Source organism: Macaca thibetana, chromosome 5 (assembly GCF_024542745.1).
Source record: "Macaca thibetana thibetana isolate TM-01 chromosome 5, ASM2454274v1, whole genome shotgun sequence".
In the NCBI taxonomy this organism is placed as follows: domain Eukaryota; kingdom Metazoa; phylum Chordata; class Mammalia; order Primates; family Cercopithecidae; genus Macaca; species Macaca thibetana.
Window position 1 is genome coordinate 47,282,064 of NC_065582.1, and position 18,607 is coordinate 47,300,670.

At 36.1% G+C, this 18,607-nt stretch overlaps 1 protein-coding gene across 8 annotated transcripts in view; it reads left to right on the forward strand.

Moving 5' to 3' along the window:
* INPP4B (inositol polyphosphate-4-phosphatase type II B) overlaps positions 1–18,607 on the forward strand; it is an 817,532-nt gene that overhangs the window by 572,340 nt on the left and 226,585 nt on the right. For all 8 annotated transcript variants that reach the window (XM_050791144.1, XM_050791150.1, XM_050791147.1 and 5 more), the window contains one exon: positions 10,967–11,078. In XM_050791144.1, coding sequence (XP_050647101.1) covers positions 10,967–11,078 — 112 coding nt within the window. The remainder of the gene's footprint in view (positions 1–10,966; positions 11,079–18,607) is intronic.

The following is an 18,607-nucleotide window of genomic DNA, read 5'->3' on the forward strand; positions in this document are numbered from 1 at the left end:
CTGGGAGGAGTAATGCTGAACTGAGAGTGCACTCCAAGTAAAAATTTTCATGAAATGAGGGGAGGTGACATCTCTAGGTGACGTAAGAATTGAGGCTCATGGCCTCAGATATACCATGTCTGAGGCCATGAAATCCAGAAGTGTTTTTGGAGGATGCCTATCCTATACCAGGTACGAAGGGCAGTCACTTGGCAGGGTTGCAGGGAAGAGAGCCAGTTTCTGCAGTCAGTGTTGGTTCTATAAGATTATAACACCATATTTTTCTCTACTTTTTCTATGTTGAGGTACACAAGTACTAACCATTGTGTTATAATTGCCCATAGTATTCAGTACAGTAACATGCTGTGCAGCTTTGTAGCCTCAAGCAACAGGCTATACCATATAGCCTAGGTAAGTAGCAGGCTATATCATCTAGGTTTATGTAAGTACATGCTATGATGTTCATGCAAGGACAAAATTGCCTAATGGCATCTTTCTTAGAATATATTCTGTCATTTAGCAATGCATGACTGTTCTTATAGCTCTAGCCTTGGCCAATTCCTTGAACTCCTGACTCTAATATCCAACCACCTAATGATAATTGAACACTAAATAAGTGTCTCAAATTAAAAATCTGCTAAACTGGACTCCTCATTCCTGCCTGCTGCCCACCATGCCCCCAAATTCTGTTTGTCCTCGCCGTCTCCCCAGGTAGGAAATTGCAATTCTACCCTTCCTATTGTTCAGGGCAAAATCTCTGTAGTCTCTGATTCCTCTTTCTCATATTCTCTATAGCCAGTCAGTCACAGTATCTTATTAGCTCTACCTTTGAAATAAAACTAAAATCGGACACATCTCCCCTTCCTCCTAATTTCTCCTACCTCATCTTCATGATCCTCTCTGCCCCCTACAGTTTATTTTCTATATTGCAGCCGAAGATGTGTCTAAAACTTGTCAGTCCAAAATCTTCTGTTGATTATTTGACCTCACTCAAAGTAAAAGGCAAAGTTCTTACAGTGTTTTCTTCAGAGTTCTACATTATCTCACTCCACATTGCTGTGGTCAACAGAATGCTACCATGTTCCCCAAGATTCTCAGCCCCTGGTGTAGCTGCTCTACATAACACCCTCCCCTTGAGTGCAGGTGGGGCCTGTGAATATATGCTGCCTGTAATTATACACAGGTGGCTGGGATAACCATGCATATGACAGCATCTTAGCAGACTGGAGATGGAAATTCTGCTGGCCTTGAGGAAGCAAACCACCATGCTGTGAATTGCCAGTGGAGAGGGTCTTATGGCAAGAAGGGCCTTGAGACTGAGTGTTATCCTCACTTACAACCAACAGGAAAATGGGAACCTCAGTCTTAAAGCCACAAGAAAATAAGTTCTTCCAACAGCCTGAATTAATTAGAACGTGGATTTTTATAAGAATGCAGTCCAGCCTATATCTTGATTTCAACCTTGTTAGGCCTTGAGTAGAGGACTCTGACTGGACATTTGATTTATAGAAACTCTGAGATAATAAGTCCAGTCAGAGTTTAGGTCAGTGGATTTATGGAAATTTGTTATGCAGCAATGGAAAACTAATACATGCCCATCTGATTTGGTCTTCTAGTGCTTTCTTCCCCACCTATCTAGCTTTAGCCACATTGGCATCTTTGCCGTTTCTCAAATAGGGTAACCAGGATTCACTTCAAGGCTTTTGGATCATCTGCTTCTCTCTGGAAAAATCTTGCCCTGAGAAAGATGTATGACTCATTTCTTTACACTTCAGGTGTGTGTTCAAATGTCTTCTTATTAAAAAGCCTTTCTCGACCACTGAAAACAAAGTAGCAGCCCCAACACAGCACTCATCCACCTTTTACCCTGCTTAATTTTTCTCCATGGCACTCTTCATGTTTTGACATATCAGATTTGTTTGCCACTAGAATATAAGTTCCATGAGGGCACAGAATTTTGTTTTGTTCTGTTACATTATTGTGCATGGATTAGTGCTTAATAGTACTAGTAAATGCTTAATAAATGTTTGTGAAATAATTAGTATTTTCTGTAATTTTGACCTTAATTTTACATCTCTATGGCTTTTTATGTATTTTAAAAATGATTTTATCATGTGTTCTCAGATTAAATGAGAATTTAAAAAATTAAAAATCACAGGATTTTATAACGGAGTAACAAACATTTAAAACAAATCATAATGCAATTAAGCATGAAAATATAGGGATTAAGAACTGCTCAGTTTCAGAGTACATGCCTCAATATGTAATTTAAAGCTCAGTGAATTTCTGGCTGCACAGGTTTGAATACATTACACTCTAAAATTATATTCAATACTGTATAACTTTGACCTTTTAATACTAGCTTTTATTTTCGACATCTCTCTGCATTCTTTCCTACTATTAAAAAGACATAAAACCCAAAAGCATACAAACTCTCTATATATAATTCAAAATTTGAATATTAAATATTGTCACATCACTAGTATTTAATACTGATTGTTTAATAATTTAATACTCCAGTTCTCCATACCTGTTATCTATGGAATGTTTTCAGAGTGTCTAAAAGCATTTTGATTGGTTTTGTGATGTTTACAAACCATTCATGTAAAAAGTTTTTGTTGAAGAAGCAAAGAAAAAAAAAAAAAAAGCTTAGCTATCTATCAAAACTGTTTCACCTGGGCTTATAAGTGTATATATTTTTTGCTTCTGAAAATTTCCACAGGAAGTCAGGTATTCCCAGTCGTCTGTCTATAACCTCCTGTAACATGTATCTTTCTTGCCACAATCATCTTCCTCTCCCAATAGTCTGTGTTTAAGAGGTGTAGCACTCTTTTCCTCTTTCTCTTACTCAAAAGTAAAAAAGAAAAAAAAAGAAAAAAAAAACGAAATAAATGAACCTAACAAAAAGTCTCAGCAACAGTTTCTTTTCTGTAGGTCTAAATGTGATAATTTTAGATGATAGGTGGCCAGCTGATTTATGAGTCACTGACTTGGTAAATATATTGCACCTCCTGGATGAGGATCTAGTCTCTAGGAAATGCTTCCTACTATTCAAGTGAAATTTCTTCCTTTCCTATATGAAATTTCTAATGTTTTTAGATATTTTGAATTTATAGTGCATGGGATAAAATCCACACTTTAACATCCCAAGTAAATGTCAGAAATTAGATTTGCTTGACATGGAAGATGATAACATTTTAGTATTATGATTTCTGTATTCCCAGACTAAATGGCTGCGTGTTTTTTGTTTGTTTGTTTTGCTATTGATTTATTAGAGAAAATGGATGTGTCCTTTCTCATTTATCCCATTTTATAAATTAACATTAACATTGGACTGAATGAATGAAGTTATCCCAAAAGATTATGTACTATATGATTCAATTTACTCAATCTCATTCTCAAAAAGGAATAGCTGTTTTGATGGAAAACAGATCAATAGTGGCCAGGGGTTGGTGTGGGTGGAGTTATGAATCAAAGAGGCAGTAGGAAGGGGTTTCTTTGTGGTAATGGAAAAGTTCTGTATCTGGACTATGGATACAGACTCTGTTCATACAAGTGTTGAATTTCATAGTTAACTGTTTTAGTTTAATTTGTAAAGTTTAAGCAGAGTATTTTTTTTTCCAAATGGATATTTAATTGTTCCATTTGTTGGAACAATTTCAACCATTTGTTGAAAAGACTACTTTTAGTTTGTTCCATTGCCTGTAACTTTGTCAAAAATCAATTGGCTATATTTCATCTTGATTTTATTTGTCAATTCGTCTTTCCATTTCAAAACCAGAGTTTAATTACTCTAGATTTACAGTATATCTTAAAATCAGTTAGTTCAGTTCCTTCATTTTTTTTTCCAATACTGTTTTGGCTGTTCTATTTTCTTTGTCTTTCCTTGTTGCTTTTCAAATCAGCTTGTTGATATCTGCAAGAAATATTACTGGAATTTTGATTGGTATTACATTAAATCTGTAGATCAATTTGAGGAGAATTGACAACTTTTAAAATTGCATCTTCCAATCCATGATCATAGTGTATGTCTATATGTATATTTATTTAGACCTTCTTTGTAATTTTTATTAGTATTTATAGTTTTCAGCATAAAGATCTTATATGTATTTTGTTATAGTCACTCCTAAACATTTTATTTGTTTTGGATCTACTGAATTTTTAAAATTTCAATTTCCAGTTGTTCGTTGCCAGATATTTGTGCATTAACCTTGTGTCCTGTGAAACCTGTGGTATCAATCTCACTTCTGTTTTCAAAATTTTTATAGTGTTATTCAGACCTGTTCCTCATATTTGTCATTCGGGTGACAGCCAAGACCTTTGTGGTGTTCTGGTTCATAGATTTTCTCAAAGTCTCTTACATACTTTTTAGTATCAGACCTTTCCATGCACAACTTTGAGCGGGCCCAGAGTTCATGAACAATATTAAGAAGTCACTTTCCGGAGCTTCTTCCTCTCCACAATCTCCCGAATACTTCCTGTTTCCTGTGGCTTCCTTTTTTGATCCTTCAGCCAGTAAGCTTGGGTTTTATTTACCTACTCTTCTGTACAACTCCTCCTTCTTCTTGGGGCCATGAGAATAGAGAAAAATGAAAGGTAAAGGGAATTCACCCCACTCTCTTGGGATCACAGCTTCTCCAATCAGAGAGGAAACTTTTTGTCCTTCGTAGTTTTAGGTCCCTGTGAGCCCTAAATACTGCCATCACTGCCACTGCAAGACTACTTGAGGGCTAGGGCTTGAGAGAGTGGAGAGAGGAAAATGGATTTCCCTTCATTTTTCTGAATATTAGGAGACCACTTTCCTGCCCCTGAGTCAGAACTAAAGGAATTTTCCTGGAGCTCTCTCTGTCTACACCAATGCGCACACTTACATTTCGAGCTGTGTCTAATCTAGGTTGGGAGAAACCAGAAGGGAAGAAATGGTAAACTTACTGCTGGTTCAGTGATATTTAAGATTATTATGGCAACAAAACAAAGATAAATAGATGGGACTTAATTAAACTAAAAAAAACTTCTGCACAGCAAAAGAAATAGTCAGCAGAGTAAACAGACAACCCACAGAGTGGGAGAAAATCTTTGCAATGTATATGTCTGACAAAGGACTCATATCCAGAATCCACAAGAAACTCAAATCAGCAAGGAAAAAAAAAAAAAAGAAACAATCCCATCAAAAATTGGGCTACGGACATGAATAGACAGTTCTCTAAAGAAGATGTACAAATGACTATCAAAAATATGAAAAAATGCTCAGCATCACTATTATCAGGGAAATGCAAATCAAAATCATAATGCAATACCACCTTACTACTGGAAGAATGGCCTGTTAATTTTAATGCAATTTTGGAATCCTGACAAGACAATTACAAGATGCCAACCTTATTTTCTCACCTTGATGATAAAATACTTCTTAATTCAAGGAGCTAATTTATATTTTACATTTAGCATTGTAACAAATTTCCAAATAAAATATATATTTTTAATAGTGTCATGAGGAAGATAAAAATTGCTTTATCTTATTTGTATTTGTATAATTCTTCGTATTTGTACAGTACCGTTTTTAGCAGTAAAGAGTAATCTACAAGCCAGTTAGTCTGAAAAAATGATGATGATCAACATTTCTATGTCATGCTCTTGAAGCTTTGTGGCCCAGGCGGTATAAACAATACTACTCATTTCCATATACTAAAGCAAAAAAATAAAATAGTGAAAGCAGAGCTTTAAGATGAAAACTTGACATGAATGAAATGGAAGAAACAGATACTGGAGGATGGGAAGTAGGTTCTTCAGGGATAACATAGGAGAAGTGATAAAACTAATTGGAATGTTGCTATTGGGAAGGGACACATGAAATAGACATTATGGAGGAAGAACAAGTAGGGCTTAGTGACTGATTAGAGAGGAAGGGCAAGGCAGAGGCAGAGATGAAATCTTCTTGGTTTTCAGTTTTGGAGAATGACATGTGAGTAAGGTAAGTGAATTTGGGTTTGAGGGAGTGAAAGGTTAGGTCTCAAGCTTGTAGAATGTAAAATCACGAGATCAGAATAAAGCGAATTTGGAGTTCTAGATCAGAAAATCAAGATCAAGTTGGGAATATAGGATTGGAGTAGATCTTCATAAAAGGATAGTTAAAGCTCATGATGATGGATGGAATGTCTGAAGGTGAGCCTATACTGAAAAAAGAGCAGAAAACTAATAAACCCTAGAGTATAAGCTATTAATATTAAACAACACTGAAAAGCTTTTACTGTTAATTTGAAAGCATTATATGGCTTCTGACATTTGTGAATTTCAGCCAGAATAGAGGTGTTTAGTTATACGTACTTAAATATAAATCAAATTTATGTGAGCCCTATGTAAATCCAGCACTGCTGTATAATTGTAGTCACCAGAAAGATCATCAGGGTGCAGTCACTCACTCAGTGAATCTGTTTGTTTACTTATGGCCCTTGTTTATTTTTATGTTTGGGTGAGATTTCCATCTCTGGTTACACGTCTAGATGGTTTAAATGCAGGGCATGTCTCACAGCTGAAGATTCCTGTGCATAGTAACAGAACTACTTTATATTCACAAAGACTGACAGTGCTAATGATGGTTTGTCCCTGGATGTTTACAGAGTCATTTATTGGTTTGTATCTCTGTGGCATTTCCAAAATTGAGAAGTTATTTACATTTTGTTGTTTAACACTTCTGGAGGTGTTTTTCTTTTTTCTTTTTTTCCCTTTATTAATGATGGCAGAATAGGTGAGAAAGAAGTTTAGAAAAAAGTATCATTAAATTGTCCTTTGTTAGAAGACTGTTTAACATTCCCTTTCCTTTAGTCTTCTAAAAATATTTATGTGTTCCAGCATGTGAGATTGAATATTTCATTAGGAAGTATTAGGGGAGTCATTTTAAAGGCAAATTTTAAAGAACCTTAATCACCAATATATTATATATGCTGAAAACCTAGGTAAGAAGGGAATGTAGATTTGTGTTGCTGAAATTTTCCCCATCTTTGTCTTCCATATCTTTTTATTGTGGTTAAATATTTAAGTCTATCTTCTGAGGGAAAGAGAAACTTGACATTGTGATTGAAATACCCCAGCAGCCATGAACTGCTTATCTTTTACTTCTCTCTCTCTGCTTTCTGCATTAAACAGTGGTAATGACCTGGCAATACACTGTCTGAAATGACATGGTTTTTTTCCTTAAGTAGATTGAGATATTGATTACTGCAGCCCCATCTTACTGCTACGTAAATTGCTAGGAAAGGTAAGAGTATGAAGATCACTTCTGTTTTGGGTTCAATCAAATTTGTATCCTTGTAAACATACCAAGATCCAATGTCATAATTGCTATATACATTGTATGACCTATATAATATAAGAAAAGCTAGCTCTTTTTTAATTTGGTTATAAGTGCTAAGTCACTTTCCAGATTTGGCATGCATTTGGTTTGTCTGGCAGAAAGTGGAATGGGAAGGTGTAGAGTGAGGAAGAGAGGCTAGAATTGATCTGAGATTTTTGCTGAGTCCATATCAATCTGTGATGCTCTATGATGAAATCACAGGAGTGATTAGAGCATGAGGTTTGAGTGCTAATAGTATGGAACAGCTTTTAGAGACCAACTCTTTGTTTCGCAGTAGTGGAAACAAATCCAGAGAACTGAAGTGATGTTAGTGGATGAGTTGGAAGCAGAACCTGGATTTCTTGATTCCTAGCACAGAACTCTCTAATATATCTTCTATGCAGATGTGATAAATTTCCATAAGATAAAATTTAGGAGAATTTTGGTGATGAATAATGATTAAGCTATTATTACTAGCCTTTCCAACTTGAAAGGTGATAAATTGAAAGCATAATTTAGCATTTAAGAATGTTTTTCCTAAATCTTTAAGTCATCTTTGAAAAAATCTTTGGAAACATGAAATAGATATTTCATTTGTGACTCTCCTAATTGACAAGAAGTGTGGATATCTGTATTCTTTGTATGGTAAATTATAACGGAATAAATAGGGAATGGCTTCTACATTTTACATTCTAGTTCAGTGACAGGGTGAACCACATTTTGGATGTCTTGGGTTTAGTTCTTTGGTTTATAACCTGGATTTACCATTCTGTTTTTTCCGCAAAGTTCAATTGAGGAAACATGCTTTAGGGCATGCAAAAAAGCTGCCCATTCAAAATGGTTTTGGGGAAAAATTTATGCTAGAATTTTATAGTGTCACTAGATTAGGATTGTTCCTTGCTTTGATTCCACCCAGGCACTAAGTGAAAGCCTATAGAAGATAAGGAAACATAGGAAACCCAAAAGGAAGGAAAATCATTGAAAAAGTAGCCAAATGCTTTAAGAAAGAGAAGACAGAGCTGTAGTTCCCAAGTTCACTCCCATAGTTCATTGATTATTCGTCTACTTTAGTATTTTTGATTGATTCACTTGCACTGTAGTTAGTAAATTTGTGTTCTCTGCACCACTAGGAATGTAAACATCATAACATCCTCTTATTACAAAGTCTTTGTATCCCCAGTGAGCATTTAATCACTGTTGAGATGCATATGCCATGATATCCTATAGCCTTTTACTATAGTCGCAGATATCGGTTTCAGTAAAATTTCTTGAGAACATCAAATTAAATATAATTTAATACATTAATAACAGTAGCAATTCTGTTTTTGCTGCTAGTGTTATTGTTCCAATACTACTATTAAGATGATGGGGTGGAAGTGGCAATTATCTTGTGTAAGACATTGTGTTGAGCACTTTAATCATCTCCCATAATTTAATTCTTAAAACAAGGCTATTGTTATCTCCATTTTACAAATGAGAAAATCAAACATATCAAACATTCATGTGGGTAAATGACTTGCCCAAAGTCACACAGCTAGCAGATAACTCAAACTCTTGAGTTCACACTTTTAACCAATATGACATATACGATTTATTACACAACCCTTCTGTTTCTTTTCAAAAAGAAATCTGCAAATATCTACAAAATTAATTTTTAAGTAGTACCCATGAAGGTCCTTATTATATGCTTTATTTAACTACTAAGTACTGAAAAATTATACAGAAACATGCTTCACCATGACTTATCACAAGTTATTATATCATATTCAAATGAGAATATGACACACTGGAAAAATGATATAACGAATTATTTAAAGCCATCCCAGAATTAGAGTTAATATAGTTTTCTTCACAGATCATACTGTCACCTGTCTACACATCATCTTTGTGATAAATACTTGCTTTCTATATTAATTTCAAACAACTGAGTCAACATTATAATTTCCACTGATTTCAAAATCACCAAGAAACATTTCACTTCATATTTTAGTAAAAAATCTGTTTAACAATAAATCACTGTTATTTTTCTGTTTTAGTTTTCTTTATTTTATTGCACCATGACATTAGCTGTGTACATGCTATCAGATATTTTCTCTTTTAATTTTCTTAAAAAACCTAATTCAAAAGTTGTATTTTAATTTGTACCTTATCTAGTAGTAGAGTCAGTTTTTCTTTTCACTTAATTTATTCATTATATTAATTAGCATTTTGGTAAACTACTCATAGGAATGCCCCTTCTCCTTTCTGAGACTTTTAATAAAAAAGAAGCAGTATTTAGAAGGAATTAGTTAAAAGAAAGGTAACATTGGTGTTCAGGTAAAAGTTGAAAACAAATTTCATGAAAGATGTGACTGATGAAGAAAATGAGACATCACATGACTATTCAGTCAATTCTACTCAAATAGAAGTTACAGCAACACATCATATCTACGAGGTGACTTGCTACCTATTTTCACAACAGGCTCAAGGGAAAAATATAATTATATGTTGCAGTGTTTCCATGGTATAATGGCACTATTTATTCTGTAATTTTTCTTGCTCAGAAGAGGAAACTAGAGAATCTTAAAGTGTGGCTCTTAAACTTATCTTTAGCTTTCATTATTATTGCTAAACATAAAAGTTTTATGCTGCTAAAAATAATGATGGTGAAAATCTTATATTATTATCATTGAATATAAAAGAGTTGTTGATGACTTGGAGAAGATAGAAACTTGAAATTGCCACTTCTTTACCCTGGAAGGGTCTTTCCATCTTTTTGAGTCTCAATTTCTTTATCTGAAAAGGTAGAGAGTTGTACTAAATGACCTTTGGGTTGTGTTCTGCTTTACATGTTCTTACGTTTGCTAGGAGAGAATCTTTTTTACTTAGTAGCATATAAAGAAAAATGTTAGGGAAAAGGTGCAAAGTCAGATTTTGTAGCCAATAGCCCAGTCATAGAGGAAGATAAGAATATTTATACTCTTTTCTATTTTACTTGGCCGCAGTTTCTGTGATAGGCACATATGTATCTCATGCAGTTAGTATAGATGGGCTGTAGTTTATGCTGTTTTAGATTTGATGGTTCCAAATAGGGTATTGATCTATGACACAATGTTCTTTCCTTGAGGTTACCTCTGAGAACATTTAGGAGGTTTCATCTTCCTAGTTACTTTTTGACCGTCTGTACTCTTACCTCACACATTCATGAATAATTTTTATTTCAAATTAAAAACAATATGCTGTAGCTCACGCCCGTAATCCCAGCACTTTGGGAGGCCTAGGCAGGTGGATCACCTGAGGTTGGGAGTTTGACACCAGCCTGACCAACATGGAGAATACAAAATTAGCCAGGCGTGATGGCACATGCCTGTAATCCCAGCTACTCGGGAGGCTGAGGCAGAAGAATCACTTGAATCCAGGAGGCGAAGGTTGCGGTGAGCTGAGATCACGCCATTACACTCCAGCCTGGGCAACAAGAGTGGAACTCGGTCTCAAAAACAAAACAAAACAAAACAAAACAAAAAACACCTACCCTATTAACATGTTTTGCTGTGTTTTATGCAGATTTTGTCTTGTAAGTAAATAACAATGCTAGTGGTTTTCAGAAACAAATGTGTTTGGGATATTTTTGGGGAAGAGAGAAGCTTCTTACCTTTCCATTTTGTGTATTTTTTGTTGCAGAACTTCAGATGGTGGCAAAGTGGTTGGCACCATAGAAGTCAGTGTCGTGAAGATGGGGGAGATTGAGGATGGGGAAGCCGACCACATCACCACAGATGTACAGGGACAAAAGGTAGGATCTCAGTCCGCTCATTGTACAAATTAAGTTAAAAATGATCAGCTTTGCCAGGTGCCTGTCTCACCAACATCTCTGTGGGGTTTGAAATCTCATTATCAAAACCTAAATGAGACACCAATTCTGAAATTGGAATACAATGTGTGTGTTTCAGCCTCTGAATCAGAGGGCCCATTTGCTTGGAACTATGCAAAGCAATGCTCCATTCAGAAACACCTTTCTCTTCCCTGCCAGCTCCCTGGTTGACACTGCCTCTTCTCAGTTGGAACAAAAGTATTGATCATTGTCACATTTTACCACACTTAACTCTATGTGAGATGCCAGAAGATTCTGAGAGGGCTGTTACCCAAAATAACTTGTTCTCTACTCCCAAAACCCTCTTTGGAAAGATATGCAATTTTAATTTGTATTTCACCTTTATGTGAAGGAGGGAAGATTTAACAAGAACTTTGTGCCTTATGAAATGGAGGAGAGAGAAGCAGGAAATAGTATTCACTGAAGGAACAGCTCTGGAGGAGGGACAATGGCAACTGAAGGAGAAGCTGCTTCCTGAAACACAGAATAAAGGCCTGATGCATATAAACATGCGTCCAGGATTCTGTCTTCTGTTCCTTTTCACTAAGGCAGAGAAACTCTACATAAATACTAGCCTAAATTTCTTTCTTAGGAATGCAATCGCCTGTTTTATTGAGACCATTGAAGCACATGTGATAGACTTAGAAACTGCTAGTAGTTTCTTTTAGGAAAATGAATTTTATACACTATAATTTCTACCTTTTAATAATGGAGCATTTAAAAAATCATTTTAATAAACAATCATTGTATATACTTATGGGGAACAATGTGATGTTTTGATATATATTTACATTATGGAATGATTAATCAGGTTAACAAATCTATCACGTCACATACTTATTTTGTGTGTGTGGTAAAAATATTTAAAATTTCTTCTTGTAGCAATTTTGGAATCTACAATGGACTATTATATAGTGACCATTCTGCTCAATAGCTCACTGAAGCTTATTCCTCCTGGCTAATGGAAACTTGTACCCTTTGATGAGTACCTCCCATTTCCCTGAACTTTCCCTTCCCCAGCTTCTGGTAACCATCATTCTGCCCTTTACTTCTGTGAATTTGACTCATGTAGATTCCACAAATGTAAGCCAAAAAAAAAAAAAAAATGACTGAGGCAGGTCTCAATTAATTTACATGTTTATGTTACCAAGGTTGAGGCTGCACCTGGGAAAAAGCACAAATTAGAGGAGTATCTGTGACCCCTGCCTTTTCCAAAGAGGGTTTTGAGGACTCCGATATGTAAAAGAGAAAGAGTAAGCAGGAGGGGAAGAAGAGAGAAAAAGACAGGGGGGAGGGTAGGCAATGAGGTAAGTGGTCACACAGTAAGGCTTTCATTAGTGCTCAGTGAATCTACATTTTATATGTGAAAGGGAGAACAGGAATAGTCAATTATTCATTCCTCTAATATTCAGTAAATCTACATTTTACTTAAAATAAAAGAAGTCAATTGTGTGTTTGTCTCAGAGTGGGCCGAGGGATGATTTTCTAGTCTTGTCCTTGTCCCCTCTCTGTGGAAATATAAGCTGTTAATTTACATTGTTAGGGTGAGATTCAACAAAACTCTGTATTAAGGCTATTTTATAGGGGGGATATATATTCTGAAAGAGTTGGGACCCACAGGGAATTATGAGCAATTTGTGAATGACAGCATCTGGGGAGAGATGTGGCCTTCTATCATTGCAGCTATCTGTTCGTCAGGGGTAAAAAACAAAGGCAGTTTTTTGTGTGTTTCAGTTCGCAATCTTAACTTTCCTTCCGACATAGTGAGTTTGGGGTCCCAAGAATCTGTTTTCTTTCTCAACATATAAATGAGATGATACAGTATTTGTCTTGTGCCTGGCATAGTTCATTTAGCATAATACCATCCAGGTTTATCCATGTTGTCACTAATGACAGGACTTTCCCCCTTTTCAAAGTTGAATAGTTTTTTATTGTGGGTATATACCACATTTCCTTTTTCCATTCATCTGATGATGGACACTGAGATTGCTTCCACATCTTAGTTATTGTGAATAACGTTGCAGTGAACATGCGTGCAGATATCTCTTTGGCATATTGATTTCAGTTTCTTTGGAGTACCCAGAGTGGGATTGCTGGGTTTTATGGTAGTTCTATTTTTAGTTTTTTGAGGAGCCTCTGTGTTGATTTCCATAATGGTTATATTAATTTACATTCTCAAAAGTGCATAAGGGTTCCCTTTACTTCACACCCTCACCAGTACTTATCTCTCATCATTTTATTTTATTTTATTTTATTATTTATTTATGTATTTATTTTGAGACAGAGTCTCGCTCTGTCACCCAGGCTGGAGTGCAGTGGCGCAGTCTCGGCTCACTGCAAGCTCTGCCTCCCGGGTTCATGCCATTCTTCTGCCTCAGCTTCCCGACTAGCTGGGACTACAGGCGCCCACCACCATGCCCAGCTAATTTTTTGTATTTTTAGTAGAGATGGGGTTTCACCGTGTTAACCAGGATGGTCTCGATCTCCTGACCTTGTGATCCACCTGCCTCAGCCTCCCAAAGTGCTGGGATTACAGGTGTGAGTACCTGGCCTTCCTCATCATATTGATAATAGCTATTGTGACATGTGTGCAATAGTATCTCATTATAGTTTTAATTTGCATTTTCCTGGTAATCAGTGATGATGAGCATTTTTTAATATATCTGTTAGCCATTTGTATGTCTTCTTTTGCAAGTGTTTTTTAGGTCCTTTGACATTTTTTATTGGGTTGTTTTCTTGCTATTGAGTTGAGTTTCTTATATATTTTGAATATTAGCTCCTTATCAGATGTATGGTTTGCAAATGTTTTATCCCAATCCGTGAGTTGTTTCTTTATTGTTTCCTTTGCTGTGCAGAAGCTTTTTAGTTTGATACAATGCCATTTGTTTATTTTTGCTTTTGTTCCTGTGCTTTTGGGGTCGTGTCACGGAAATCTCGCCCAGACCACTGTCATTGAGCATTTTTAAATGTTTTCTTCCTAGTGCTTTTATAATTTTAGGGCTTATTTTTCAGTCTTTAACTCATTTTGAGTTGAATTTTGTGCATGAGCATGGCATGAGAAAAGGGTCCAATTTTATTTTTCTGCATGGGGACATCTAGTGTCCACAACACAATTTGTTAAAAAGATTGCCCTTTCTTCATTCTGTGTTCTTGGTGCCTTCGTTGAAAATGAATTGACCATATATGTGTGGATTTATTCCTAGACTTTCTGCCCTGTTCCATTGGTCAATGTGTCTGATTTTATGCCAGTAACATGCCATTTTGATTATGATAGCTTTGCTTTATAGTAGATTTTGAAGTCAGCTGACATGATTCCTTCAGTTTTGTTCTTTTTATTCAAGATAACTTTGACTCTTCCAACTCTTTTGTGGTTTCTTAAGAATTCTAGGATTTTTAACATTTATTTTCATGAAAAAAATGACATTGGAATTTTGATAGGGATTCATTTAATCTGTATATTGCTTTGGGTAGTATAGACATTTTAACAGTATTAATTCTTCCAATCCATGAGCATGGGATACTTTTCTATGTATCCGTGTTATCTATAATTTTTTTCATTAATGTTTTATAGTTTTCAGTATACAGATCTTCCAAATCCTTGGTTAAATTTACTTTTAAGTATTTGTTTAATGTGAATAGGATTGATTTCTTAATTTCTTTTTCAAATAGTTTGTTGTCAGTGTAAAGAAACACTACTGATTTTTGTGAGTTGATTGTGTATCCCTCAACTCTACTGAATTTATCAGTTTTAACTGACTTTTTTTTTGTGTGTGGTTGTGTCATTAGGGTTTTCTACATAAAAGATTGCATTATTAGCAAACAAAAACAATTTCCCTTCTTTCCTTTTTTTTTTTTTTTTTTTTTTTTTTTTGAGATGGAGTCTCGCTCTGTCGCCCAGGCTGGAGTGCAGTGGCCAGATCTCAGCTCACTGCAAGCTCCGCCTCCCGGGTTCCCGCCATTCTCCTGCCTCAGCCTCCCGAGTAGCTGGGACCACAGGCGCCGCCACCTCGCCCGGCTAATTTTTTGTGTTTTTAGTAGAGACGGGGTTTCGCCGTGTTAGCCAGGATGGTCTCGATCTCCTGACCTTGTGATCCGCCCGTCTCGGCCTCCCAAAGTGCTGGGATTACAGGCTTGAGCCACCGCGCCCGGCCCCCTTCTTCCTTTCCTATTTGGATACCTTTTATTTCTTTTTCTTGTCTGATTGTTCTAGCCAGAATTTTCAGTATAACATTGAATAGAAGTGGTGAGAATGGACATCTTTGTCTTGTTCTTGATTGCATTAAAAAAAAAAAAAAGGCCCATTGTGACTTACTTTCTGGGTTAGTGTCTCTTATCTTGGAGCATGTTTGATTTTTCTTACCCAGGAAACTGTTGCATGGGAGATGGTGTTTATCCGTCACTTAACAAATTATTAACTTTACAAAAATGCCAAAGATTTTCTTTCAAAAATGTTTTGTCTTTTTCCTGGAATAGGCTAGGGTCTTCTCTGCTACCCTAAATCTTGTTCTTCTCTTTTATCCTCCCCTCTCCTTGGAATATATTCCCACATTATAAAAATATTTTAAGAAGGCCCAAGGTTTAAATCAGGTAATTTACTAATATCAGGGCTGTGGTAGTTTTGGAGCAGACTTTCTTGGGTACGTATTCAAAACCCTGTCTTAGGGCTGGGTCCCTTCATTCCATCCTTGTTTGTTTTGTAGATCTGTATAAGACTCATCTTTGTCACTATCACATGAACACTTACATCACGCTCAAGGAAGGAGGATTCGGAAGCTAAACTAGGGACACAGAGCAGAAACAGGCAGATAATCATGCCTAGACCTGTAACTGTGTACCAGGAAACCAGTAGCAGAAACACTTCCCATTTCAAAGTAGAGCTCCTTTCTCTGATTCTGAATATATCACCAGCCACTTTTCCACTTTCCTCAAAACTAGCACACCCTTTGACTCCAGACTATGTCACTACAGTGTAAGGTAGTGCAAAGTGAATTATACTCTTTTCATAAATGGAGAACTTGATACCTAGAAATATGCCCCCACCCAAATCCTACATAGTATTTCTGGCTTAGGGACGTGAACTTAAAAAAGACTTAACTGAGCTGTTCCAGAAATAGAAGGTGGCAGTGGCAGTACACACCGTGTGTGAGTCATAAGCTGACTAAAATGGTAAACACATCAAACATTTTGGCATCACCTCTGCCCTGTCTGGATTATTTGTAAACCTTGAGCTTTTTGCAATTTTTTAATAAAGTAACTATAAACTCTCCTGGCAATCTTTAAGAATATCAATGTTTGAGACATATAGTAAGGCCCAGCATGCATGATATTTATTGTGTAAATAACTTTATATCAGCATTTTTAAAAATGTGATTAGAATCACCTAGAGTGTTTTTTAGAACTACAAATGCATGGACCATTGTACATCTGTTAAACAAAAATCCATAGAAAATCAATTAATTTTATCTGTTACTAATGGTGATTTAAGACCTGAATGACTGTCATTATGGAAAGAGAAAGTGACTGAAATAGAAGTTATTTGTAAAATAACATTGCTCACATTGGTTTGCATGAGCTAGGGACAAAGGAATGAAACTTCTATTAGCACCATAGTCATGTGTCATGAAAATGATACATGTTATCTAATGCAGACGTAAATAAAAGAGCGATACTGATATTGTTCAGCTTGGGCTGCCATGACAAAATACCATAAACTGTATGGTTTAAACAACAAGAATTTATTTTCTTACAGTTCTGGAAGCTAGGAAGTCCCAGATCAAGGTGCCAGCTTGTTCAGTTCCTGGTGAGGGCTCTTTACTTGGCTTGCAGGTGGCTGCCTTCCTGCTACCTTCTCAGATGGTCTATCTTCTGTGTGAAAGCAGGAAGGGGAAGTGGGGGGAGGGAGGGAGGGAGAGAGAGAGGAAAGGAGAAAGGAAGGGAGAGAGGGAGAGATAGTGTTTTGGTATCTTCTCCTTTTTTTCCTAAGAATACCAGTCCTGTAGTATTAAGGCCCCATCTTTATGATCTCTTTTAATCTTAGTTACCTCCATAATATAGGCCTTTATCTCCAAATATGGTCACATTGGAGGCTGGGGCTTCAACATATGAACTTTGGAAGACACAGTTCAGTCCATAATAGTACCTTTATATAAAATACTACATTTTAATCTTGAGTGCTAAATTCCAGAGCATGGAATAAAATATAAGTGAAAATCCAAACTCTTTCTTCTCACATGCGTTTGCTTTCTTTTTCTTACTTGTTTCCATTAATCGTATTATGAATACATATTTATTATCAAGGGAAGATTGCTCAGAGGGTCATTTACCATACTAGATTGTTTCAAACTTCAGTATATGCACATATAGAAATAGAAGATAAAGCATTAAAACCACATAGTAGTAGAAAGAAAAAATTACAAAAGAAAAACTAAAATTGTCTTTTTTCACAACTAATATAGTAGTTGAATGTTGCATTATGTATCCAAAATATTTTTTCTTTTATTGCAGTAATCTTTGACTCCTTTCTGCCTCTCATAAACTCACAGTTAATATGTCAGCAAATCCTGTTGACTGCACCTTTTAAATGAAATCAGAATTTAGCAACTTTTGGCCCTTTCACTGCTACCAATGTTGTCTGTCACCTGGATGTTTACAGTAATGACTTAAAAGTCTCCCTGATTTTTTCCTTCTCTCTCCCTATCTGCCACCACATGTCACTACATCAGTCTGTTTTCAACAGAGCAACAAAGTGATCCTATTTAAATGTAACTTAGGACATGTCTTTCTCCCACGGCTTCTCGACTCTCTGAAAGTATAAACTCAAAGCTCTTCGGTGACCAAACACAGTCTTACAAGAGTCTCCCTGTCCCACCCCCGGCAACTTTATTACTTCTTTGACCTCCTCCCCAACTTCTCTTTTTTGCTCACTACGGTTCAGTCACATTGAGGAAGACCTTGTTGTTCCTGAACATTTCAGGTACATTGCCAACTCAAAGTCCCTGCACTTTGTTTTTCCACCTACCTTTGAAGTGTTTTCCCCAGGTAATTTTGTGGTTCACTTATTTCCTTCTGGTCTTCATGCAGAAGTGTCAGCTCCTCACTGAAGCCTTTCCTGCAACCCTATCTAAGATTGCAGTGTCTACCCCAAAGCTTTCTATCTCCTTTCTCTGCATTATTTTTTATTTTTGTCATTAGTACTTGTCATTGTTCAATGTCATATATATATGACTAATTTATCTCATTTGTGGTCTATTTTCCTCACTAGTATTAACCTTCATGAGACAAAACTGTGTATTTTCATTCCCTCCTTTATCCCCAGTGCCTGAAACAGTCTAACTCAGAAATAAATGAATAAATGAAGTCAACTTTACTTTAAAGAAGTAAGGAAGTAAAGCTAAAAATTATCCTATAGCAGAGACAATATGTGACTGCATATAACTCCATGCCAATTGGTG